This window comes from Cupressus sempervirens, chromosome 4 (assembly GCF_028749045.1).
Source record: "Cupressus sempervirens isolate cs-2001-9-10 chromosome 4, ASM2874904v1, whole genome shotgun sequence".
NCBI lineage: Eukaryota > Viridiplantae > Streptophyta > Pinopsida > Cupressales > Cupressaceae > Cupressus > Cupressus sempervirens.
In genome coordinates this window covers 154,154,707-154,181,207 of record NC_143121.1, presented here as the reverse complement: position 1 = coordinate 154,181,207, position 26,501 = coordinate 154,154,707, and the positions used below count along the sequence as shown (strand labels likewise).

General features: G+C 38.6%; 1 protein-coding gene across 1 annotated transcript in view; it reads right to left on the bottom strand.

Moving 5' to 3' along the window:
• LOC149560436 (lon protease homolog 1, mitochondrial-like) overlaps window positions 1-26,501 on the bottom strand; it is a 185,453-nt gene that overhangs the window by 3,841 nt on the left and 155,111 nt on the right. The window contains exons 16-17 of the mRNA XM_089824679.1: window positions 5,367-5,534; window positions 5,163-5,264 (exon numbers count right to left, since the gene is read on the bottom strand). Coding sequence (XP_089680805.1) covers window positions 5,163-5,264; window positions 5,367-5,534 — 270 coding nt within the window. The remainder of the gene's footprint in view (window positions 1-5,162; window positions 5,265-5,366; window positions 5,535-26,501) is intronic.

The window sequence follows — 26,501 nt, the reverse complement described above, 5'->3', positions numbered from 1 at the left end:
AGTATTTATACAAATATAGATAAGATAATTCATTAATGTCCAGCTAGAGACCAACAAAGGGTCTAAGGGATTGAGAGTTACAACCAAGAAATAGCAAGCCAAAGGGACACCAAACAGCACCCAGGGAAAAGCGAACAAACAAGAAACAGAAAGGAAGAGCAACTACAAACACCAAAGGGCAGCTAGAAGTAGAGGAAGGTGAGGGTCACCAACTAAGGCCCCTTAACAATAGGGAAGTACCCCCGCACATAGGGGTATGTACCAGGGTGTAGGGGGGTGGCAAGGCCATCTTTGGGAACAAGTAGAAGAGGGTTGTCATTGAGATGCGTTGTCCCTATGAGATTGCACTATCCTGGCATGAATCAAAGCCAAAGGGTCCAAGGAATGCTTGGTGCCTCTGAGAGAAGTGACTAATGTGAAGGACGCAATGAGCGGAATGGGCACAAGTCTTAGGGGAGGTTCAAGCTATAAAGAGTGATCATGAAGACGCGTAGCCTCAAGAAGGTAAAATGCCAAGCGCTGCTAGTCTGTGTATCTAAAGGAGGCAAGGGACCGACAATCCCTAAACAGACAATGGAACCTCCCACGGAGCTCATAGTAAGTAGGGTTCTAGAATAGGAACCGCCACTGAATCTCCACAAAACCCCCATGTCACAAAGCAGGCGAATCTGATCATCCCTATTAACCTGTTGGTCGGTCTAGATGTGTAGCCGAGGGGAGCCCACTCTAAAGGAGCCTAGAGGCATACGCAAGGTGTAAGTCTAGTGCAGCCTAACATAAGAGGGGCAAACAATGATCCCATCCCGAATATCAATGCAGTGCTTAGCATAAAAAGCCATCCTGGGATAGAGCCCCCCAAGGGGGTCGATCCAAGTCATATAAGTATACCTCCTATAGATGTCCATCCTAACATGCCCATTCAACTCGACTGGGTTGGTAGGAGATGAGAGAGGGTATCCAGTGAGCATTGGAAGGGAGGTAGATGATCAAAATCAAATGCCCACCGAACAAAGAAGAGTTGAGGCCTACACATACCAACATCAGGCCTGACTGATGGGGTCAGTTCCAACAATTGTCTTTAAGGAGCAGTAGGCCAAGTAGGAATACTTGTAATGGCCTTCCGCAGAGTCGGCAAGCCCACAGAGATGATACAAAAACCAAGTCAAGTCGTAGACGGTGTCAAATATAAGGGGGTAATCCTAGAGCTCACCAAAATGATACTAGTAGATGTAGACTGGTGGTGTCTAAGAATACAACATAGGAGGAGCGTCTAGACCCATTGAATAAAAACCCAATCAGAGGGCAAGAGGGAGGGGCCCCAAACCACAAAGACATAAAGGATTGTTGGCCTAATCAAAGAATACATAAGAGACAACTTGGACGTTGTGTCCTAGAAGTGGTGTCAAAAGCATTGTCTCTCAAACAGAGCAAGGGAACCAAGGCCCTTGTTCACTCGTGGCTGCATGGTCAATTCATACTGAAACAGGGTCCCGAGAATCTAATGTCCAGATAGGTGTAAGTAGATGAGATCTCTATCTCAACCCCCAAGTACAAAAAGTACAAATGAGATGTCTTCAAACAATTGGAGATCATGGTCCGATTTTTACCCAGGTTAATAGTGAGTTGTCTCAAGTCACACAAGGAGGTCAGATCGTCAAGGAGGCATTGAAGTCCCTCGAGAGAGGAGGTCAGGAGAACCACATCATCAAAAAAGAGGATGGAGATCAAAACTTGGTATAAGTAGCATCCATCTCCAAGTAGTAAAAGTCCTAGAGGAAAGTCTCAAACTCATCAATATAGATACCCAAAATGGTAGGAGAGCAGGTATCCCTGCTTCACCCTAATAGTACTATGGATGGGATCAAAAAGGCCCTAAGGAGTCCAAAACATATACACCACACACTCATAGAGACTCATAATGGCAGTCAAAAGGGTCTTTGGAATCCCAATGCCTCTAAAGTCTTTGAAATAAAGCCAATAGAGGAAGAAACTGAAAGCTTTGCAAAAATCCACAAAGCAACTTTAAGTATAAGAAAGGAAACTTAAATGTTATTTTTGTACAAATCCTCCTATCCCTAAGCTGAAAAAAAGACTAAATCCTCCAAATAAGAAATGAGCTTCAAAATTGATTTGTTTTTTTGCTTTTAGACACTAAAACAAATGCTGGCGAGAGTTTTTTTTTATTTTCAAAAATCACCAATTTTTTGGAAAGTTTTTAAAAATCAGCAATGTTTCCATCTATGATTTATACTACCAAACTGACCATAATAAATATTTCCATTCTAATAAATCATAACACTGGCAGGTGAAATAAAAATACCTTATCTAAACATGAACTTAGAAGCAATAATAGTTATTAAATGTCTGTTCAAGTAAATTATGAGGCAAATATTATGAAAACTTGACCTATACTTGTAGAATTATTAGTGGTAATCGCTATGATAGAAATATCCTGTTTCTACCCAGCAAGTTTTACATGATGTCTTTGTAAAAGGCCAGAATTTTTTATTCAGAGAGATCCCTCTTTGAAGCTTTATGTACTTATAAACATGCTTATATCGTAGACTACAAATATCACTAATAAAGACCTGTTCTGAAAACTGCTATCCTGCTATGGCAGCAAAAAGAACATTGTGAAAACAAATGAAAGGATAAAAAATAGGATACACAATCTCAAAATTTTCTGTTGGATTGATAAAATTCTCAAGTAACCTCACAGCTATTAACAGCAACTGCTAACATGTGTGGGATTTCTTTGCAGTCAGTGTTCAATGTCTATTATTATGTTTTGACAACTTTGCTTATCTGATTATGTATTAGTTGATTGATTTAAGTGTTTACTGGCTTCAGGTAGTTATGAGTGTCAGTTGATGGCATCCAACATGTCCTTTAAATAAATTGTCCATTGTCAAGGAAAGTAGAATGATCCTCTGATCCCTGGCTGGCCATCTCTTAATCTTCTTCTATAATGATTTCAACTGCAAATAGAAATATATTTTACCCATCTATCTGGTAAGCATTGAAATCTCTATTATTAAATCGTGTAGTTATTTTATCAAATAGAGAAATAAACATTTTTTAACTTACCAAATGGAAACCCCCCATTAAAGTTCCTTAAGACAACATAGGAAAACCTTTTACTTTATCCTTCTGAGGCTATCCTCAATAATTTGGAGCAGTTTCAAATCAGAAACACATTTCATGCAAGTTTGCATCCGTGCAACCTTCTGTTACTCTGCTTTGTCTATCTTTAATCAATAATCCATTGGAACAACATACATAGGAATATTCATTAAAACTTGTTTGTAAAAATATATTTATCAAAATGCAATTCCCCTATCATCAGTTTCATCTAGTTTTTTAACAAAACATATTCATATTGAAATGATATAAAAGAAGACATTGAAAATTTGGGAAGATTAATAATTTACTATTTATATTTGTTCCAATTTAAGTTGCTGGTTTTGTGTTTATAAGATGTACACTGCAAAAATCCAATTCTGATCTGGGTTCAGGTTTAGGATGGCCACTGGATCACTCAAGGACGAACCTACAATCCCAAACGAGACAACCAATTCAATGAATCTCTGCACTGTGTTTCTGAATCACTACAACATTTATAAATCACTGCACCTTATGTGGCAAACACAGCCCACAGAATATTTTCGAAACAAAGTTTGTGCAGGCAGAATATGTTGTGGGTTTGCTGGTAGCTAAAAGCACTAATCATATGTTGCAGCTTGTGGAGTCCTTGCTGACTCATGACCAGAAGTCCAGTTGGAAGGAAAAATCAGAAGGGCGTGTACTGAACATTTAATGGTCATAATTATTACAGTCCAGTTCCAAAGCCTTCTTTAAGTTTGTACTGTTAAACAGATATTTATTACGGTGAATTAAATGCTATATTTATACTGATATGCATTGTCCCACATGGTGTGTAAGTATGCATATACATGCTACATCAAGTTATGAATATAAAATTTGTCATACCGAAATACCAAAACCCAATCCTGTACCTGTTCTCATACAAGGACTGGCAACTTAGATGCCAATAAAACTAATTACCATTTTATCCATTTAACAAAAAACCAAATATATAACCAGTAAAATAAACAATGTACTTTATTTTCTCTTACTAGTCATTTTGAGGCTTTCCTAAATATTTTAGTAGCATCCAACGATATGGTTTATTCGTACTCACCCTTCCATATATCAGTAAACTATCAACTGCATCAGAATTTATATTTTTAGGAGGACAAGCTTTAGATGTTTCACTCAAAACTTGTTTCCTAAATCATGGTTATCAAATTGGATAATTCAAATTGCTCCAGCCTGTTCTGCATACTTACAAGAAAAACACTTTTAACTATAAAATATTTCAATGACAAAAAAATTGCATATTTTTAAAAATTTTCAATTGATATTCAAGAATTGTTACCGATGGCATTAATATATCATACACTAGCCCAAGGTATGTGGTTTTAACAATATTTGCCAAAAAAATAAAGGACAAACTATTCATCTGGTGAAAACACTGTAGTATTCGACAGCTAGAAATACTAAAGCCATATACTTGATGCCAATCTTTGCCTATCTTTACAAGACATGGCAATACACAACATTTATCTCTGCATGATTTCACAGCCGAATCAAACAAAACCACCCAGTCTTTGAAAGGACCTGGAAAAGGGTATTCATTTGTTTCTAGATTTACCCTAAATTCTTTTTCCTAGCATTTCTCTTACCTTGGAAAATTTGTACACTTAAATCAACCATGTGAAAACAACTAAACAAACGCCTGTGGCAAAATAAGTACTCTGCTTGCATAAGGCACACATGGGAAAGCAGACACAACCTAATCTATATTAGCAATTACATTTGTCAATAAACCAATTATAAATCCATTGTAAACAGAAAATGTTAGCATAGTAACAAAGAGCAAGTTTTCTTTCAAAGCGATAATGATTATTTAACTGTGAGAAGAAAATATTTATTACATATATTTTGATCAATGATTAACAAGTGGAAACTGGAAAGCAATAATTACTGGAAAACAAATTCTACAAAAATAATTAGTTTATAATCAAACGCATTAAACATTCTATTTCATTTGAGGTTTTCAGCCAATACAATAGGTCTGTAATTACTGCTATCAAACAAACCTTGCGGTAAATCTTTTCTATATGCTTTTGAAGATTTCGCACTCCAGCTTCGCGACAGTAAGTTTCTATAAGTGCAAGCAGTGCTGAATCGGTTACATCAACCTGAAAATATATAGATCAGATGGTATATTTAGATCAAACTTAAGATAATATTACAATAAATAGAAACATTTATTAGTTAATATAATATAAAAGAGCTAACACCTGTTCAGGATTGATACCACAAGCCTCCCGGGTAGTCCGCTCAAGGTAATCACGGGCAATATGCATCTTTTCATCAGTGATGTAACCTACAAGGGTAATGATTTCCATTCGATCCAACAGTGGATTGGGAATTGTCTCCACCACATTTGCAGTGCAAACAAACAAAACCTAATCCCAAATAACAGAAGTACATCAATACAAAATTTTCCAATTCATGAATAAAAAGGAATTATTGTTAGTGAAACAGTTTTACTTTTAACATGTACATGGAAGATGTGCAACAAGCAGAAATTTAAAGCTGGCTTATAAAACAAATGCAAGATACAGCAAAAATGCATGCACTGTTGTTTATATTTGGGAATCCTTTTAAAGTTTTATGCAATGGTTTGGGGTTTGAGCCCTATGCCCCACAAGCTCAAATTCAGAACATTACTACTTAAAAGTTCTTAAATGTAAAGCATCAAATGGCTCATGCCTGTAGTTTTTTCTCACGGTGAAGCAGTGAAAAAGACGCATATCTTTAGGTTCCATTTATAAACTTAAGGAACAAACCTATACAGGAAGCAACTCCAAAGTAATAATGGATAAAGTATTGAAATTCAAGTCTTGAAAAATGAAATTATCCTTTTAAAGCACTCCAGAATTATATTAGATTTAAAGAGATGCCAGGAAATTTTTTAATGGATTATTGTCCCAGACACCCAAACATTCTAGATGAAAAAGAACTTCCTAAACAATACGGAGTAAATATACTATGCTAACTTCACTTTCATACAACACTGAAAAGCAAAGAAATATAGTAAAATGTCACGCTGCTGATATTGAACAAAACATTCATATGCTATGCATGCTTCATGTTGTCCATCCTTGATCAATGATTTGGATTCAGTCGGTGAGAAAGTCATAAAACGTAAATCTACTGTATTATATCAGGTTTGAAACAAAAGCAAAATATAAAGAACAGTAAATCATATCAACAGAATGACAGTTGTAGTAAAGAAACTATCAAAGCAAGAACTAAGAGATGTTACACCTAGCAACTCTCACTATTATAGCATCTGCTAGTGAAGGTCTTAAAAAAAAGGAGTTGAGAGGCAGCAATGAAAGATGAGATAATTTGTCTCCCAAAGTTACTGAAACTCAATGTTGCATATCTGGAGCATCACATGATGCCAGCCTTTGTAATGGCCCTAATCTACTCTTAAGACCTATAGTTAGAAAAGGAATGGGCTGGTCATTTGCTAATGCAAACAGCTTCTGAAAGTTTGACCCAACTCTCCAAGGATTTGGAAATTTCTCATCCTCTATATCCATTTTGATTTCATCCATGACTAAAATTAATATCATTTTAAACTTGAGGTTCTGGGATCCTCCAGAAAGATTAAAATGTTCACATTTGGCCAGAAACTAAAGCTCAGTGTTTTAACACTTTTCTTGTTTTCTGTGGGATTTTAGCAAAATTGGACAGATAATCCAGAAGCAAATCCATGGCACTTACTCCATTAATTTTAAGAAGCAAACAAGGGAAATTCCTTTCTATCCACGTATAAGTAAAATCACTTCCCCTGATGGGAAAATCTATCCATTGGCTTGACCAATAAATAGTGCATCGGCTGTTCTTGAGTGTAATGTAGACACACATCTTGCTCCATCAGTGCTGAAGTACCGTAATCACAATTCAGCTCTGCAATCTCTAGTTGCTCAGTGTATCTTAAGTGTTCAGCAGTGAGAATGATGCCAAAAGATCAAAGCTGAAAACATAATGTAACCAAGGAATGTTTGATGGTTATGCTCAAAGAGTCGAACACAATTACAAACCCACTTGATGATGATATAGACTTACTAACAAAGCGTTCTAGTCTTTCAAACAGGGCATTTGAGCCTATATTTCTTTAAATACGGATATGCATCATCACCAACTTCTAGCTATTTGGCATCCGATGTTGCTCAAACCTTTACTTGCACTTAGCATTTGATTTCTGCTAAATGTCATGTACCAGGTCTTAAATGTGTCAATTGTTTACCACCAACTACGGTAAGCTGGTTTGATTCATACTACTGTAATAAGCAAGTGTATCAGAGAAATATATGCATATGTATTCTGGAAACCACCATATATTTCATTACTGTTCTTCAAGTACATCAATCACATATGACATAACACTGATGGTGATGATCCTCTTGTCCACGGTGAGAGTGTACATATACCATCCAAAAGGGTACAACTTAACCAAAGCAGCATAACGAATTAAACTTCACTTACTAACGACATACTGAACCATTACTGGCCGATAGAATTATGACAAATACAATTATACAGACAACATCATCCCCCAAAAAAGAAAGTCATCTTCGTCGACTAACAACAAAATGGATTCAATGCTTGACAATATATACATGAGAAAAAATAGAACTAAGAAGAAGGGGCTAAGGGAGCATCCTTGAAGATGTAGGTTGTGATGCCGCCAGAGAAGTCAGACACACTCGCAAATCATAGACCTGTTGGGACCTCTCCTTCAGGTCTTGCTCTACCTCTATCTGCTTCTCCATGGTTGTCTTTACCATAAGGGCAGCCTTTATAAGTTGTCTCTTTGGTCTCTAACTCCTTAGTCACCTGAGCCAACTGGGTCTGCAATAGGTTCATATCTGTCCTCTCCGTAGCTAATTGTTGCTGCCATTCGACCTTCTCCTTCTTAGCTACCTCCAACTAAGCTAACTCCCTCTCTCAGTGTCCCACAGCGTTTGCTAGCTAGCCAACTCTCGCCTCTAATGAGCCTAATCCCCTTGTCACTAATTGGGTAGCCATTTCCTCGCGAGCTTTCTCTACTACAACCTGATCTGCCTCTCATTATCGCGAAGTATAATAGGTGTCTTTGTAGACCTACGCTATCTCTCAGCCAAGGGCTTCCACTCAGCTCTCAACTACTAGCTCACTAACTGCAACATCTCTGAAGTCTCCATAGTTGGCCATCCACGAGCCTCAAAACAAGTGGCAAAGATTGTGGGCCAACCCACTCTCATGAATGCCAACACCTGCTCCAACTCCTAAATGACTCCCTCCAAAGCACAAGCCTATGTAGAGACCACCACCTAGTAACCTCGAGCTACCATATATGTGAGGTAGGTCTCCACTAAGGCCTAAGAAGACTACACTACTAGCAATCTCTCATTCCTCTCCATCTCAACAATATGATTATATCCATCCCTTCTGTCAACTATTGTCGGTATAACAACTATGTGCTCTCCTCCCACCAATGGCTTTGTGCTATGCAAATCCACAACCTTTAGAGGAGGTGCATCCCTCATAGGTAAAAGTAAAACAGGTCCAAGTGCAATTAGTGTTAGTTTGAACAGATGGTGGACCAAGTCACTCATACTCTCCAGTAAAGGGGTCTGGCTGGGTACTGCTTCAGCCACAGGATCTATTCTTGTCGGCTCTACTAGCAATGGAATGTCCATAGTAACTACTGCATCTGACCCCACCACATCCAACCAAACATGAGGCTTTCCAACCTCCACAGGTTCCTCATTGCCATGCACCACTAGTATCTCCATCACCTCTTATGTTATGGCTCTGTATGGTGACCCATGTGTCCTACATGCCACTATCTCAACAACTACTTCAAGAACCACAACCACTACCTCAAGAACTATTGTCAAACCACTACTAGAGGTCTCTCTACCACAACTGACGGTGCATAGGTACAGTGTTGGCTGTCAAATTTGTCGTTGCAAGTACAAGGGGTCATGCAAATAAGACAAGCATAGGTGTCGAAGAGAATATCTTCATAAGGTCATCTTCTGCCATCTGGTCACTGTCTCCATCGTTTTGAGTCACTCAAACTCTCAGACATCTCTTGATGGCCACTACTTGTATCCTCGGACTTTGACCTTGAAGCAACCTCCTATCTACGCCTTTACTGCCCTATCGACGTATCCAAATGTCTCTAGCACAATCAGTGGCTCACCATGTGCCAAGGGTCTGGGCTCACCTCAAATCTCTCGACTAAGATTTGTCTCCGCGTAGCATCTAGAAAGAGAACAATCACATACTATGGCATGTAGAACGTCTTATGCTACAATTTCTTAAACTCGTACATATGCTCCGATAACAATGCACCCCAATCAAATAATGTACCATTCATTAGCATTATCTGTAAAAGGGCTATGTCTAAAGCGCAGTTGGGTCCTATAAGTCTTCTTTTCATGACATCCATCAAGCAGTGCCATGGTCCTTCCAAAATGAAGGATTTATTCATTCTCCTACCCTTGGAAGCCTTCACTAAGGAATCCATCCCTACATCTGTCAAACCCCTGCATACCAGTTTAATCCAAAACTCTTTCACTTCCAACGTCATCTATTTGTAGTTCAAATCAATCTTTTTCCCTTTGTGCCTTAATATGCCAAATACTCGGGTGAACTCCATCGCTATAAACACAACCTTCAAGTCTTGTCTGAATTAAGGAATTGTGTTGGTTTTTTAATGTCTATCAAAGGCCTCAATCAGGGTTTGCAAAGGACCTTTGAAATCCTTGATGCAAAACATTGACATTTGTATTGCCCAATGCACCTAATGCCCTCCTCAAGTTGTCCTCTATGGGATCATTATTAAGAGTCTCCTGCCATCACTTTCTACATTCCAATCCATTCAAACCCTCGAACATTGTTATCTTAGGTGTGACATAATCTTTTGATGAAGCAACAAGTGCCATTTACACGTTTGGCCTCATCTTTTTCTTGCCTCTATCTATCTGGCCTTCAACTCTTACTCCAAATGGCAAGACTTGTGTGTTTTTGTACATACTACTGCTAGAACCACTAGTTTTTGTTTGCAATTTTGCCTTCCCACCTTGCTTGCTAGCCGAATCCATTAAGATGGTTTTCCCTTGTTTTGTGCAAAGAAAAACGAGTAGGTCTTGTTGTATAGTGTCTATGATGTCAACCTTTAAAACTGTTCTCTTGGCGTGCTATGTTTTTGTCTCCCTTTAGTGCTTACCAATGTCGCTTTAACTTCTTCATCGTCCACAGTCAATACACTTCCAATGTCGTTGGCCTTCTATTTGTGTCATCTAGTAGTCTCATCCAATGTCGTCAAACTCCAATAGCATTTACCTATGGTGTATTAATGTCTCCAGGTGTTGTACGATGTTTGGCTTCTATGTGGTGTGGTGTCTTCGTTTTCTTCTTCTAATTACAATTTACCTTCATCTTCTTATTTCACCACGGGCTTCGTATTTGACATAAGTCTTTGGCCCTGTTCGGTGAGAGTCGTATGGAATTCAAGGTTGTGCATTGTTTTGTGTTCAAATGTCTTTCCCACAGTATGTGTCTGATTATAGACCCTACATATAATACAAATTCCACCCTCATAGTATGGTGAGTGGACCAAAAATTATGATTGTATAGTGAGTCTATTATTCCACCAGCAATCTTACATATGGTGGCTTATGAACATACGGTGACAACTTATTACGGTTGTGTTTGTACATCATGATGGAGCCCTAAATTTTTGCCTCCATTTATGCACCTTTTGATAACAATGATGAGATTCAACAGCACCAGTATGATGGAAATATAACCAAAACAAATACACTGAGTTTCTACCAAGCTTTGGCAATACACGCAAAAGGAAGAGCTGAAGACAATTATAATTTCTATTGATCATAACACGACATTTACACTATTTCAAAAACAGATTACAAAATGATTTCAAACAATTCATCTGCAGCAACCTGGAACAGCAACCATCGTCTAAAGTTGCACTAAAGTCCATATTCCTCTGCTTGTCTGGCACTACCTAGAGTTCCAATGATGTTATACACACTTTTTTCCAAAGATGGATAGTTGTCAATTACTAGTGAAGAGTGGACAATGCCAATATTTCACTTAATTTATCTCTGAGTCCTAGAATGGTTGGTTTTGGATACGCTTCCCCCAATAACTTACATTCTCATGGTGGCAGTCCATGTGCAAAGGCCTCAATACTTTTATAGAATGTTCCTCCTGTAGAATGTTTATTGTAGCTACAAAAAGAGTGAGTCTAACCATCAACATCCATTAATATCCGAGTTTATCTGCTGTGATGACAATAGTTATCTCCAGCCTATCCGTTCATGGAATTTGAAGACAAATTTCCCCAACAAAGAAGAAGATATCAATTTGATCCACCACAGAAGCCAACCCTATGATGTAGGTTCAGATTTACATAATAGCCAATGAAAGATGTATGAAGTGGATATATGTAATGTCCCCCACTTAGCCAATTTGGAGGTATATTGTCGTTAGCCCATTCTTGTATGGTCCTGAGGGCTAACCAGGACTTCAAAAGGGATCCTGAGGTTATTTGGCCTAGTCAAATTTAATTACAGGCCAAACAAAGTTCGTTTGTTGGGTTGTCAGGAAAACTTACTATTTTTAGTAAGCCAAAAGGGGGATGCAGTGCCTTCAATTTTCAGTGACAGGATGAGATGCGTTTTGTTGGGCTCTTTCTAATAAGCTATTATATGTGGGATTTCGAGTTTATTTGGTATATTATTTTAATGTTTGAAGTTACAACGGTAAAGTGACTATTTAAATTAAATATTATAATGTTTCATAAAGTCACTTTATAAAAATCAAGAGTCCCCCTTTTGAGTACATACATGGACTTTGTAAAAAGAAAAAAAGAAGTAATATTAAAAGTCATGTATTATCCCACATTGGCAAGACGGAAGCGTGGAGCAAGTGAGGAAGGGATTAAAAGAAAGAGGATAGCTCTCATTTATTCATGCTTGGAAATATCAAAGAAATTGAGAAATTTTCTGGAGATTATGTCTCAATAGTTTGGAAGACGAAATCCCTTCAAGCTGAAAATCTTGACGCCATTGAAAGATATGGTCTTGAGATTCGACATAGTAGCAGTCCGAAAAAGCGAAACCGAAAAAACAGGCTGAAAAAAGCGGGTACGAAAAAAGCGGAACCAAAAAAGCAGGCTGAAAAAGCGGGTACGAAAAAGCAGGCCAAAAAAGCAGTTCAAAAAAAGCAAAGCAAAAGGGGTAGCATAGAAGGAAATTATTTCAGCCATCTACTACCAGGTTCTTTTGTTAGTATTGTTTTTTAGGGTGTTATAAGCTTTCAGCTGTAAGTGTGCATTATACCAGCATTATTATTTTGTAATCCATGTAAATGCCAAAGTCTTGGCCATATTTCATGAGCATTGTAATTTTCATTGCAATTAAGAAGATAATAGTTGCTGGTGTCATTTAAGCAATTTAATATCATTATTTATCAGCTAGTTAGTTTGCATACCAACTGTTTGTAAAAATGTCAGTTGGCTTTAAGTGTTCATTTATCATGCTTAGATCATATATATGCACTGAATATTGTCAAAATTAGTAGCACACTCATGTTAGGTCATTGTGTAGTCCATTGTAGTCTTCTAGCACAAGATTTTCATTGATGCAAATTGTAAAAAAGTCATTTGAAGCTAGCTGAAATACTATATCAGTCATACGTCCCTTGCATGTGAATTGTTTGATGAAATTCCTTGAACTTTCATCAGCATTTTTGAGGGCAAATTTGAGGAGAGCCATTACAGTGGTATCAGAGCTATAAGTATTGCCATCCTGTGGAGGTCTTATAGGGAATTTGGAATAGCCAGATAGAGGGAAAAGTGTTTGACGAAATGTCAGAACACTAAAATCAGAGCATTTATGTTTGAGCATGCGACAGGGGCCTTGTAATTTCCGCAATACCAGAGCAAGACAAAATAGGATTTCAGACCTGCAGAGCAAACAGTCTAGTTCATCCGTGCAGGTGGACATAGAATCCAGTCATACAAACACAGAGGAGATATTCTTTGATCAAGGCGGCAATATGGGAGACAGGAATGCTCGGGATCCTGGAGAGGAAAGATTCTTACAATTATTAGAGACCTTGGCACAGGGACAGCGATTAGCAAAACAGAGGGCACAGGAACAAAATCATAGAATGGAGCTTATGATGCAGATGATGGCTCGTCAAATGGGGTTGAATGCTAACATGGGTGGAGGAAATAATCAGAATGGTAATAATCAAAATGGTAACAATCAGAATGGGAACAATCAGGATGGGACACATAATGGAGGTTAACAAGTTGGGAACAATTTCGGTCATGCACCCCAGCAAGCTAGGACAGTGAGTTCAAGGCCCATGATTCCCACATTTCCTCCTAGAGCCCCAGAGCAGCCCTTACCAGAGCCCTAGATTACTGATATACAGGACCAGTTGAGAAGAGAATGGGGAGCCGGAGGTCCAGATTTTACTGCTGCAATTACCTTTAGGGAGTATATGGATGTGCGGATGAAACATATGCCACGTGGACATGACAGGAACCAAAGCTATGAGCTACGGAAGAAAGTAGGGAAACTTCAGTTACCATATTATGATGGCTCGGGGAAGTCTACAGCAAGAGCTTGGGTTCAAATGCTTGATACATACTTTCAATTGAACCCTATGCCTGAGGAAGAAGCTATTAAGTATGCAGCAATTCATCTGGATGGGTTAGCACACGAGTGGTGGCATCATGGCATGGTCACTATGGGTCATGCACACATTACCTCATATGTGGAGTTTACGGAGAGATTGATTGAACATTTTGATAGGAAGGATCCAGAACTACATTTCAAGGAGTTAGCTCAGCTTAAACAATGGGGATCATTGGAAACATACATTTCAGAATTTCAGAAACTTGCAGTGTTAGTAACAGATGTATCTAAACGGAGGATACTGGTTCTTTTTATGGATGGGTTAGCTGATCCGTTGAGAGGGTGGATTAAAGCTCTCAACCCTCCCACTTTGCAGGAAGCCATTAAGAAAGCTCATGACATGGATTCCTCTTCAGCTTCTAAAAATAAATTCCAGGCAAAGAGTTTCCCTTCGAGGAAAGATAAGGACAGTAAACCTTTTCGTAGAGAGGGTCAGCCACCTAAGGAGGAAAGTAAGAGGTTGGACAATGAGACACTTAATTATCTCAGGAAAAAGAAGCTTTGTTTTCATTGCAGGGAGCCTTGGGATTTGTCACATAAGCGTCCATTGAAAGCAAAAGCCAAGCAGATGGAGTACTTTTCAGCCGAAGAGTCAGTGGATGGAGATTCAGAGCAGTCATCAGAATCAGATGGAGATGATAATTCTTCACATGAGGAAGCACACAGTGATAGCACGATAGCTCAATTGTCCAGTATACAGGAGGCCGTCACTTTCAGAGTTAGGGGAACTTTGGATGGACAAAGATTTGTGGCACTCAGTGATACAGGGGCAACACATAACTTCATTGATGAAAAGTTTGTGATACATAGAGGGCTACATACAGAAGAGCATAGGGGATTTAAGGTGATGGTTGCCGACGGCCTCAAAATCGACTGTACCAAGAAAATCTCCAACTTGCAACTTCGTTTGGGAGATTATGACATGGTGGGACATTTCTTTGTTGTCAACATTGGTGATCAGGATATGGTGCTTGGGATGAATTGGATGAAATCTCTGGAAGAGTTTACATTTAACCTCTAAAAAATGGAAATGAGGTTTGAGAAAAATGGTAAGAAGATAGTACTCAGAGGTTTGTCAGATGGGAGACTACGAGTGGTGTCACTCAAGCGGATGCAGAGTTTCTTCAGACACGACCAGGTGCAGTGGACAACAGAGTTCCGAGTAATGCCTGAGGTGACAAAGCAACATAAACAGGAGTATCCCCCTGATGTACTAAGGTGTTTGGTGAGATACCTCCAGGGAAACCCCCGGATAGGGGAATTGAGCATGTTATTGAGTTAGAGGAAGGGGCTAAGCCAGTCATCATCACACCCTACCGCCATCCAAAGAGATATAAAGATGAAATAGAAAAGGCAATCAAGGAGTTGATTGACATGGGGCACATACGACCAAGCAAGAGTCCTTTTGCTTCTTCAGTAGTATTGGTGAAGAAGAAGGATGGTACAATGAGGATATGCATTGATTATAAGGAACTAAACAAGAAGACAATCAAGAACCGATACCCTATTCCGCGCATTGATGAGCTTATTGATGAATTGCACGGTGCCTGCTACTTCTCTAAGATTGATTTGAGATCCGGCTACCACCAAATATGGGTTAGAGAGGTGGATGTGGAGAAGACAGCTTTTAGATGCCACTATGGACATTTTGAGTTCTTAGTCATGCCCTTTGGGTTGACTAATGCCCCCGCCACTTTCCAGTCCTGTATGAATAGAGTATTCAGAGATCAGTTGAGGAAGTTTGTGTTGATTTTTTTTGATGATATACTGATATACAGCCGTACTTGGGAGGAACATTTGAAGCATATTGATGCAGTGCTCAGCATTCTAGAGAGGGAGTCATTATATGCCAAGATGAGTAAATGCGAGTTCGGGATGACAGAGTTGCTCTATCTAGGGCATATTATTAGTGCAGGAAGTGTTTGGGTTGACCCAGACAAGATCAGGGCCATTCTGGATTGGCCACCGCCGAGGAACACTTCGCAACTCAAGGGATTTCTTCGGCTTTGCGGGTTCTACCGCAGATTTGTGAAGGGATTTTCACAGATAGCAGCACCACTTACAGATTTGACACGAAGAGACAGTTTCAAGTGGTCAGAGAAGGCTCAGGATTGTTTTGACAGGTTCAAGGAGTTGATGAGTACATGCCCTGTTTTAGCCATTCCAGATTTCACCAGGCCTTTTGAGTTGCAGTGTGATGCCTCAGGAGAGGGCGTAGGAGCTGTCCTCATGCAAAACAAACATCCCATCGCATATGAGAGCAGGAAATTACGAGGTGTTCAGAGAACTTACAGCATCTATGACAAAGAAATGCTAGCAATCATGCACGCGCTAGCTAAGTTCAGGCAATACTTAACAGGGAGTTGATTCACAGTAAAAACAGATCATAACAGCTTGAAACATTTCCTTGGACAGAAGGATCTCAACGACAGGCAACAGAAATGGGTGAGTAAGTTACAGGCTTATGATTTTGACATAGTCTATGTCAAAGGGAAGAAAAATATCGTCGCAAATGCTTTATCTAGAAGGCCTCATTTGCTTGCTGTTGGGATAGTCATGGACGATTGGAGAGAGTTGATCTTGGTAGAGTATGCCAAGGATAGTTGGGCATTTAGTGTTATTGAAGGAACTATTCAAGATAGTCGATACACTGTTGTAAATGATTTAATCATCTACAAGGAAAGGATTTATTTAGTACCCGGGTCTGCTATAAAGCAGAAGATTTTGAGGGCATTTCATGATTCACCATTGGCAGGACATCCCGGATTCTTTAAGACATATCGACAGGTGAGAGAGCGCTTCACTTGGAAAGGACTCAAAACAGAGGTGCTTCAGTTTGTTTGGGAGTGCCCAGTATGTCAACAAAACAAACAAGAACATTCCTTTCCAGGTGGTTTACTACAGCCCCTACCCATACCAGAGAAGAAGTGGGATAGCATTTCTATGGATTTCATTACAGGCCTCCCCAAGGTACAGGGTCGGGATTGTATTTTTGTTGTGGTAGACAGATTGACGAAATTTGCACATTTTTTTGCGATTTCGTCCACATATTCAACAGTACAGACAGCACGGCTATTCTTTCGAGAGGTATTTAGATTACATGGGATGCCACGGTACATAGTCAGTGACAGGGATAGTAGGTTTATGAGCCACTTTTGGCAGGAGTTGTTCAAGTTGTGTGGAACAGAGCTAACTCCGAGTACCAGTTACCACCCCCAAACTGATGGGCAGACAGAGATAGTGAATAAATGGGTTGAGGGGTACCTTCGAAACTACATTGCAGGAGAGCAGAAGGCTTGGGTGAAGTGGCTACATCTAGGGGAGTACTGCTATAATACCTCTTTCCATATGTTTATTCAAATGTCCCCTTTCATGGCATTGTACGGGTATGATGCTCCTAATTTTTTGGATTTGTTATTTGGGGACAGTAGGGTGCCTAAGGCCAAGGATATATTGCAGGAGTGTCAGGACATTATGCGATCCTTGAAGGAAAATTTACAAAGGGCACAAAATTAGTAGAAGCAATATGCTGATCAACACAGGGTTGAGAGATCTTTCGAGGTAGGAGACATGGTGTACCTCATGTTACAGCCATATAGACAGTCCTCTCTCAAGAGGAGTGGAGCAGAGAAATTGAAACCACGCTACTATGGACTATTCAAAGTAATCAGGAGAGTGGGTGAGGTAGCTTATGAGTTGGAGCTGCCTGCAGACAGTAAAGTACATAACGTGTTCCATGTGTCACGCCTTAAGAAGGCATTGGGGCATAATGTGGTGCCTTCAGTAGTATTGCCACCTCTCGATGATGAGGAAAAACTTATCTTGATTCCTGAGGCTATACTTAACTCCAAGGAGAGGGTGCTTCGCAGGTGGACTATCAGGGAGTACCTAGTATAGTGGAGGAACCTACCAGTTGAGGATGCGACATGGGAGGCTGAGGAAATTATTCAGCATCCGGAATTGAGATTGCTTAGCGACAAGCAATTTCAAGAGGGGCGGACTGTAATGTCCCCCACTTAGCCGATTTGGAGGTATGTTGTAGTTAGCCCATTCTTGTATGGTCCCCAGGGCTAACCAGGACTTCAAAAGGGATCCTGAGGTTATTTGGCCTAGTCAAATTTAATTACAAGCCAAACGGAGTTCGTTTGTTGGGTTGTCAGGAAGACTTACTATTTTTAGTAAGCCAATAGGGGGATGCAGTGCCTTCAATTTTCAGTGACAGGATGAGATGTGTTTTGTTGGGCTCTTTCTAATGAGCTATTATATGTGGGATTTCGAGTTTATTTGGTATATTATTTTAATGTTTGAAGTTACAACGGTAAAGTGACTATTTAAATTAAATATTATAATGTTTCATAAAATCACTTTATAAAAATCAAAAGTCCCCCTTTTGAGTACATACATGGACTTTGTAAAAAGAAAAAAAGAAGTAATATTAAAAGTCATGTATTATCCCACATTGGCAAGACGGAAGCGTGGAGCAAGTGAGGAAGGGATTAAAAGAAAGAAGATAGCTCTCATTTATTCATGCTTGGAAATATCAAAGAAATTGAGAAATTTTCTGGAGATTATGTCTCAATAGTTTGGAGGACGAAATCCCTTCAAGCTGAAAATCTTGACGCCATTGAAAGATATGGTCTTGAGATTCAACATAGTAGCAGTCCGAAAAAGAGGAACCGAAAAAGCAGGCTGAAAAAAGCGAGTACGAAAAAAGCAGCCCGAAAAAAGTGGAACCGAAAAAGCAAGCTAAAAAAGCGGGTACGAAAAAGCAGGCCGAAAAAGCAGTTCAAAAAAAGCAAAGCAGAAGGGGTAGCATAGAAGGAAATTATTTCAGCCATCTACTACCAGGTTCTTTTGTTAGTATTGTTTTTTAGGGTGTTATAAGCTTTCAGCTGTAAGTGTGCATTATACCAGCATTATCATTTTGTAATCCATGTAAATGCCAAAGTCTTGGCCATATTTCATGAGCATTGTAATTTTCACTGCAACTAAGAAGATAATAGTTGCTGGTGTCATTTAGGCAATTTAATATCATTATTTATCTGCTAGTTAGTTTGCATACCAACTGTTTGTAAAAATGTCAGTTGGCTGTAGGTGTTCATTTCTCATGCTTAGATCATATATATGCACTGAATATTGTCAAAATTAGTAGCACACTCATGTTAGGTCATTGTTTAGTCCATTGTAGTCTTCTAGCACAAGATTTTCATTGATGCAAATTGTAAAAAAGTCATTTGAAGCTAACTGAAATACTATATCAGTCATACGTCCCTTGCATGTGAATTGTTTGATGAAATTCCTTGAGCTTTCATCAGCATTTTTGAGGGCAGATTTGAGGAGGGCCATTACAATATAAAGATGTATCTATGCAAAGGAGGTAAATATTAGATCTACATCCAAATTTTGACAAGGTGTGTGAGTTTTCTAAGTATCTAATACACACACGGAGATAAGCGTGCTGGCAACCAATGCATATTTTACAATCATAACTATCAACTTGTTAGATGCATAAATGCAGAAGTAAAAAAGCATTTGACGGACTAAGACTTACTGCAGCATACGTAGAATAAAAAATGAATAAAAAGAGAAATTGCAATCATACAATTGAAGCAGTGATCAATATATTTGCATATTGATATAATGCCTGATCCAATAAGGAAATAAAAGCAAAGATAGTGAAAAGATGTCTCTTCATCATATATAATCAAATACCATTTGAAAAAAGAAAGTGACTGGTAGGAAAATCTAAAACAGAGAGTTGACAGCGATAAAACAATATTTTTATCGCTGAAAGCAATAAAAATCTCCCAAGTTTGATACATGTCATTAGCAATGAAAAGCTTGATCCATTGGAGGTTGGAGTATACATTAAAGATTGTGCATGGTGTATCATTGAAAAACAGAGGAATCAACATCATACACCATTGGATTCAAAACATTTGAGTGCTGAAGTTTTTATGGCAAAGAAAGCAACAAGGTTCGAATGGAGGAAATATCTACCGACGAATTATCATCAGCGACAATAGAAACGATAAGTACTGAAATCAAATATGATACATTATAAGAGCCATTTCAACATATATACGAAGCAGTTATTGGAAAAGACAATACCAAATTTTAAATAGATCCCGATAATTCAAAAAAAGGAGACTACAAACAATTCAATATGGAACATTGCACAGCAATATTGGGAAACTAGTGTCAAAATGGAGAGGTCAAATTGATAAAACGATGGAGGTCAAAGTAGAATGAAGCAAAAGCAAATAATTTTTCTTTGAGAGGAGAAAAAACTAAGTGTTGTTTCACCAAAAGTTGAAAGAATTTGTAATTATTGAGCGGCATCATTATAATGTCTGTGTGTTTTATAAATTATGTTATTAAATGTGTTCATGAAATCTAAATTTGTTAAAACTGCCAATTAGTTTTCAGTCACCATAGGATATGTTGTTCCGAGAGGAGTTGGCACTTCTTCACCTGCATACAAATGATAGGTGTGAAAGAATAAAAAGAAGAACAAGACATATTTGAAAAGAAGAAGCAAAAGAAGAGGAAATATTTTATTTTTAGTTGTAAGGAGGAATAAGGAGTGAAAAGATGATTTTTTTAATGTAAATTTATTTATTATATTTTAATGATAAATAAAAGTCTTTTGTTTTTTGATTATTTAAAAGGCATGGAGATTTAAATTGCAATTGATTCATCTTTTATAATCATCTTTTAATTCTGTAAACAATCTAAATGTCACATAAGTGGACACGGTCATTTAGCAACTTAAATGTGATCATAGATATAGTGAAACATCAAATTGTTTCCGTATGTGTCTCCAATTTGTCTCCCTGCCATAGGAGTTGAAGTTCAATCTGGACTAATTTAAGATTGCAAATATATTTGATATGTCTCATATTGATTATTAAATTGTTGACAATATAAGTGCATATAACTTTATAAAATTGTACGTGAAAATCTTCACTGTAACTATTTTCCGAATAAGAAAAGGCACAAGTCTTTTGAACCATTGAAGTATTATTATTGGGTTTATATTTGAAGTCAAAAAATCTATATCTTCCTTCTTACAAACATCAAATCAATTGTTAAGAACCATATACAAAACATTCAATTATTTCAAGCAAGCATTCAACTTTATTTTAATTGAGTTCAAGGATTCTATCAGCTGAAGAACTCACAAGGCTTAAATTCACTATAGAAAAGCTTTGAATCAAGCAATCAGTGTTTTAGGTGAAAGTTTACCCGCCTAAGTGCAGCGAAGCCTAAAGTGTAGGGGAATCAAGGTGATTCTTGTTCGTGGGCCAAAACTGATTGTGGAATATTGGGTTTATATTTGAAGTCAAAAATTTATATCTTCCTTCTTACAAACATCAAATTAATTGTTAAGAACCATATACAAAACATTCAATTATTTCAAGCAAGCATTCAACTTTATTTTAATCGAGTTCAAGGATTCTATTAGCCAAAGAACTCACAAGGCTTAAATTCGCTATAAAAAAGCCTTGAATCAAGCAATTAGTGTTTGAGGTGAAGGTTTCCCTGCCTAAGTGCAGCGAAGCCTATAAGTGTAGGGGAAATCAAGGTGATTCTTGTTCCTAGGCCAAAACTGATTGTGGAATCCTAATGACGAATTGGCAAGCTCTTGGATCTCCATCTGTGATTTTGGGAACCAACACATCATATAATGATTTGTTATATAGCATGATTGCCTGTTATTTAATTTTTTTTTTTATTTTTTTTTCGCTTTTTGTCTTTTAAATTTATTTTACCAATGTCTAAGTTCTTCAGTCTACCTAGGCGTGTGCGACTATCCCTCCGTTCTCCTGGGCATGCACAATTGTCTCTCTGATCTTCCTATATTTCGTGGTAGCTCTTCAACTTAGAGCCATTGACGGGATCCACCACTTGCTTCCCGTCCAAAGTCCACAACTTAATTTCTCTATTGCATCCAACATTTCGCACTATATAGGGCACAACCCAATTCACTTTGAACTTGCCCGGTTTAATTTCATTTTGCCCATTGTATTTCAAAACTAGTTGCGCAGGTGTAAGACTTGTCTATTTGAGATGCTTATCGAGCCACACCTTCCTTTGTTGTTAATCCATCTCAGTTGCCCAATATGCCATCATACATTGTTCATCCAACTTGTTGAGATTGTATAGTCTCTCTTGTAGACTCTCCATATCTCCCAGCCTATTTTCAATAGTTGTTCTAAGACTTCGCACCATGAACTCAACAGGTACAACAACCTCTTATTTGTACATCAACTAGAAAGGGGTTTGTCTGGTAGTAACTTTGTACATGGTGGGGTAAGCCCACAGTATTGATGGCAAGCTTTCTTACCGATCTTCTCCTTCATTTCATGTCCCCTTTTAAAATAATAAAAAAATAATAATCTTTGCTAAGACAGGCAGGCCCAAGAAAGTGAAGTTTCGGAAAAAGGGGGGTTAATCTTTGGAAACCGTTGGACTAATAAATGAAATTATTATTAAAATATGTTTCATTAACCTCTCTTGGACGTGAGTTACAGTTATGGCCTCTTTTAAGGGGTTTGGAGGCATTTTGGGCAGGGAGGAGAACTTGATTTTTGCTCATTCTTTGTTATTCTTCAGAGGCTACCAAACCTGTGGAGAAGGAGACCCAAGAACGGGAGTTTGCAGGTTTCCAGGGAGACCCAAGAACGGGAGTTTGCAGGTTTCCAGGAAGGCTAAGGACGGGAGTTTGAAGCCATTCCATGTGCATGCTCATACAGAGTTTGCCTTTGTGCTGAACAGTGTAGATTTGTGGGTTTTTGGGTGTGTTTTTTGCATGAGTTTGGTGTTTTCAGTTGAGCATTTCATATCAGTTTTGGTTGCTGCTGTATTTCAGACTTTAAGCTGTTAAAATAGAGCTGAATATATGTATTGGGACGTGATTAAACTTCTGAGATAGTTTATTAGTGTTTTTGTGGTGTTTCCGGGCATTTTTGTGTTAATTTCGGGAGCCCGATGAGCATAGTTTTTGTCTTACATTTGTGAGCTGCTGTGTAAAGGCTATATAGATCTGGAAATGTCATTTTGTAGGCTGTTATGCTGCTGAAAAATCTGTAAAAATGGCCATTTTCAAATTTATTAATAATAGGTGAAGCTGGGAAGCTTTTGGCACCATTTCTGGCATACCCGATTTGAGGTTTCTTGAGAAATTTGGAAGATCTTTGTGATATTAGTTGTTTGATCTTAAAGATCTGATTAAAGATTGGAAATATCATACAAAATCAGAAAAGGGACATTTCAGTGGTATCAGAGCCATGATCTTGCCAGCCTGAGGGTTTGTAGAAGTTGCAGGTCAGTTTTGACAACTACCCAGATCTTGCATGTCAGTTTTGACAACTACCCAGATTTTGCATGTCATAATTTATGGTTGCATGTTTCTTCTAATCAGCTGCATGTTAAAATTTATGGTTACATTCTACTTCTAATCATTTTCATGTTAGTTCTTGGTGAATTTGGTGGTTGTAGAAGTTTGCATGTCAGTTTTGACAACTACCCAGATCTTGCATGTCAGTTTTGACAACTACCCAGATCTTGCATGTTAGTTTTGACAACTACCCAGATCTTGCATGTTAGTTTTGATAACTACCCAAATCTTGCATGTCAAAATTTATGGTTGCATTCTACTTCTAATCATATGCATGTTAGTTCTTGGTGAAATTGGTGGTTGCATGTTGCTTCTAATCAGCTGCATGTCAAAATTTATGGTTGCATGCAACTAAGTGAAAGAGAAAAAAGATATTTGCAGCGAGAAAAGAATAAAGAAATTTTGATCAAACCTCCAGTTGAAAGTAAAAGTACAAAATCCAAGGAAGGGAAAAGTATGGTTGACCCAGATGAGATGGCAAAGAAATTCTCCCAAGACATCCAAAATACTCAGAAGCAAACAGTGGATAGTTTGGCAAAAACTAGAGAGGCTTTGCGAATATTGACAGAAAAACTATAAGGAGTTGCATCTATTAATGAGAAAGGGAGCACTTCAGAGGAGCCAAGAAATCTGAAATCCACACCATCTAAATCAACCAAAACTATTTTCTTGCCTGCAGATGAGCCACCAGTACCAAATCCAGCCATTAATCCTATGGAAGAGGTTACAGGTAACTTGATTACATTAAGAGCTACTTATAATGGCTTAGATGATGACTTTCGTAGTTCAGTTCCTTTTAGAGAATATGTGGATATGATGAACACTTTGATGCCCAAGAAAGAGTACAGAAGGGAGCATGACATAAGTGGAAGAGAGCTCAAAAATAAAATAAGCAAGTTTATAGCACCTACTTTTGATGGAACAAATAAAATTTCAGCTAGAGCATGGCTACAAAAATTACAGACCTTCTTCACACTTAACCCCATGAAGGAGAGTGATGTTGTTCAAATTGCAAGTCTACACTTGGAAGATGCAGCCTATGATTGGTGGTATCATGGAATGACTACTCAAGGTCATGATCAGGTAACTACATTTGATGATTTTAGTCAAAGAGTGATAGATAGATTTAACCTCAAGGATGATGATTATGAGGATGTTGTTGTGCATGATGCTGAGATACCTGGTGTAGATGAGCAGACATTGAGCATTCATGACTTTTCTGAGAGAGAGTACCAGGCACAGTTAGATGCTTCGTCACATGAGGTTGAGGCTAGTAGTACTTCACATGGTTTATCCCGCCAGCTGAAGGTGTGTGAAGACAGTATTGTCACTACATTATCTCATCATGACAGGTATGTGGAGTTAGTTGGTATTGGTCATATTACTCAAGTCAGGATTTTGCTTGAGTTACCAGCTAATTCTAGTTTACAGATATGGACTCCAGATTCTTATATTGGCATTTGGGGTTCAGTTGACTGTAAATCATTAACACTTTTTGGTAGCAGTGATTGTTTGGGTGCTACCATGGATTTGATTAGCAGATTGCACGGTGTTGTCTTTTCTTGTGCCAGGAGCTTATCTGATGTTTGTATTAGTTTTTATACACCGGTGTTGGGCTTTGTTCATATATCTAGTCGACCATACTTGCTGGAATGTGTTGATGATATTTCATATTTGGCAGTGTGTACAGATGAGTCCCAGGACCATATTGGCATTGATGACATCCAGGAGGATGTAGTGGGCAGTTTTGAAGACTTAGTTTCCTTGGGTACAGAGGAGTCGGACAGCAGTGCTAATGTTTTTGATACTCCGTATGTTGATATGAGCTTTAGATTTAATTTACAGGGTATGGATTGTAATACTCTAGAGACTAGTGACTTTGAGGATACTCCTTTAGACAGGGCATCAAAGGAGGTTTGTAGGAGACAGTCAAGCCAATGCCATCATGTGCCTAATCAGTTAAGAGTTAGTGACCGAGACATTGCTATCGCTTTCCAGCATTTTGATGCTGCTCGTCAGTTGTTAGCAGTTTATGGATGGGGTTCTCCTACTAGTGATGAGCAGGAAGGCAGTTATCTTTCCTTGACAGAGATCCACTCTTTATGGGAGGCTATTCAGATTTTGAGACAGAATTATATGCAGTTGGTAGCTGACAGAGATTATCTTATGGAGTGGGGCAGTACAGCATATGATGCATTGTTGGCCAAGGAAGATGAGGTGAGTGAGCTTACTGAGCAACTTGAGGTGACTTCTGAGATTCTTGAGAGTACACAGTTGGCTTTCAAGGAGTCACAGTTTCATTTGGCTAAGGCGACCATGGAGTTAGAGTGGCTACAGTCTTTACCTGATTCTATACAGTCACAAGCTATGGTGTTTGGTGATCCGAGGATGTCCATGGCCGAGATTTTCAGAGACAGTGGAGATGGGGATGCATCCATCCTTGATACTAACATTGGCATATCAGGGTCATTCCCACTAGAGTCAGGTTCAGTTGAGTTGGGTTTTGTAGCAGATTGTTGTATGCCTGACATGGTGGTGGCCTCTAGTACTGATGGCACAGAGACTAGAGATGTATCAAAGAGCATGTGTGATGTTGGTGAGTCAATAGTTGGCATGGTTCCTACTAGTAATACTACTCCCTTGGTGATATCTTCAAAGATAGTAGTCAATTCCAACATGGTTAATGATCAATTGCAGTTAGTTTCATCTGGATTACAGTCTGAGCCACTGACTGAGATTGGCGCATTCTATCGGCATTACACTGTGAGGTACGCTCATCAATTTACCTTTGATGACCATGTTAATGAGATTATGATACAGAGATGTACTTTGGTTCCTAGTGCTTATCATCAGTTATGGAATAGTTTGATGCCTCGAGATGAGAGTTGTGATGGGCACGACATGGTGATAGGTCCTGCAGTTGATAGCTTGATAATACATGACTTAGAGCAGGAGTTTTGGAGTGATGCTTCAGTAGGGTATGTACATCAGTTAGCAATTGATCCTTGTGTTGAGGAGTTGATGGTAGGAAAATTTGGTTTGGGTTCCATTTCTTGTTGTTCATCTTGTGATGGCTTTTCACCATCAGGGGTGCATGGGAGTTATGGTTATGAGACAGTGGCTGATGATCTACAGAGTTGTGTTGATTGCAGCAGTTGTACAGTGTGTGGATTCTCCATACTTGGTATAGTTTCATATGAGAGCATTCACCATTGTTGCAGAGTTGG